This window comes from Trachypithecus francoisi, unplaced genomic scaffold (assembly GCF_009764315.1).
Source record: "Trachypithecus francoisi isolate TF-2019V2 unplaced genomic scaffold, Tfra_2.0 Lachesis_group7, whole genome shotgun sequence".
Taxonomy (NCBI): domain Eukaryota; kingdom Metazoa; phylum Chordata; class Mammalia; order Primates; family Cercopithecidae; genus Trachypithecus; species Trachypithecus francoisi.
The window spans coordinates 9,342,392-9,343,991 of NW_022681472.1; the positions used below are offsets into that span (position 1 = coordinate 9,342,392).

The 1,600-nt window shown below is 41.2% G+C and overlaps 1 protein-coding gene across 1 annotated transcript; it reads right to left on the reverse strand.

Moving 5' to 3' along the window:
- Positions 1–870: 870 nt before the first annotated feature.
- On the reverse strand, positions 871–1,350 carry LOC117079356 (coiled-coil-helix-coiled-coil-helix domain-containing protein 2-like). The gene has a single exon (XM_033203178.1). It carries the CDS (start codon positions 1,327–1,329, stop codon positions 871–873), a length of 459 nt encoding a protein of 152 aa, XP_033059069.1. The 5' UTR covers positions 1,330–1,350.
- Positions 1,351–1,600: the final 250 nt, after the last annotated feature.

Here is a 1,600-nt window from a genome sequence, read left to right on the forward strand (position 1 = left end):
TATTAACATTGATTTACATAGCATTTATAGTATATTAGGTATTATAAGTAATCTAGAGATGATTTAAGGTATATGGGAGGATATGCATAGGTTTATATAAATACTACACCATTTTTTCCCTTATGTCTACTGATTGCTTTCTCAAAACTACACCATTTTATATATGGGACTTGAGCATCCGCAGATTTGGGTATCCAAGGGGGGTCCTGGAACCAGTCCCCTATGGATCCTAAGGGATATTGGTGTACAAGTATCTGTTTCAGTCCCTGCTTTCAGTTCTTTTGAGTATATATTGAGGAGTGGAATTGCTGGATTATATAGCAATTTTATGTTTTGAATTTTAGAGGAACTGCCAAACTGTTTTCCACGGCAGCTGAACCATCTTACATTCCACCAGCAATGCATGAGGGTTCCAATTTCTCCACATCATCACCAATGCTTGTTATTTTCATGAAAAATAGCCATTCTAATTTGTGTGAAGTGGTATCTCACTGTGGTTTTGATTTGTATTTTCCAAATGACTAAGGCATGTATTTATTGGCCATTTGTTTATCTTCTAGAGAAATACTCATTTTCTTGGAAGAAAATCACCTTATTCTAATTAACTCACAAGGAATAAAATTGTAACAGCCAGTTTAAGGAGGGCACACAAACGTTTGCCCAGCCCCAAATTCTACACCATCTTAATGAAATTCTACACAGTTAGAACACCCTCTTCCATTTCAATTCTGAAGCAAGGAAGCTACAAATGACACACGAGAGGTTTAACTGATGGTTATACTTTATACCTTTACCATCGATTATATTTTAATAGTGAATTAACTTGGCTATAAGAGCTGCTTTTCCGTTTCTCCAATTTGAACTTCTTGATTAGGCCAATCTGTTTGCAAGTCTGCACTGTCTGAGAACTTCATTGAAAGCCCCACAGAGCTTGTTGATGTCATCTTGGTTCTGGGCACACTCCAAAAACTGTTTGATCTCATGGAAAAAAGGCTGCTGCTGCTGTGCTGGCTGGGTTCCCTGAGGCTGCTGGTAAGTGATGTCAGGTTTTGCAGGCTCACCATTACTTCCTCCACTGAAGCTCCCAGTAAGGACATAACTCAGTGTGTGCCCCACAGCACAGCCTACAGCCATGCCAGCTGCAGTGGTTGCCACTCGGGTCATCAGACTTGGCTGCCGGGGCGCAGCAGCAGGAGAGCTAACTGTAGATGGGGGTGCCACTGCTGGCGGCTGAGCTGCTGGTGCTGGCCTGGGTGTAGCTCTCATCTGAGGTGCCCGGCTGGTGGGAGGAGCCCTGCAGGAGGTGCGGCTTCGGCTTCCACGTGGCATCCTAGCTGCAGGGCGGCTCAGCGTGTGGTAATACTCATTTTTGAATTGAGTTGTTTGTTTTTGTCATTGAGTTTTAGGAGTTGCTTATTCTGGATTCGAATCCCTTATCAGATATATCATTTGCAAATATTTTCTTCATTATGTGGGTTTTCACTCTGTTGATTGCGTCCTTTGATGAAAAAGTTTTAAACTTTCATGAAAAAAATGATTCTTTAATTTTTTCTTTTGTTGACTGTGTTGTTGGTGTTGTATCCAAGAAATTGTTGTCAAA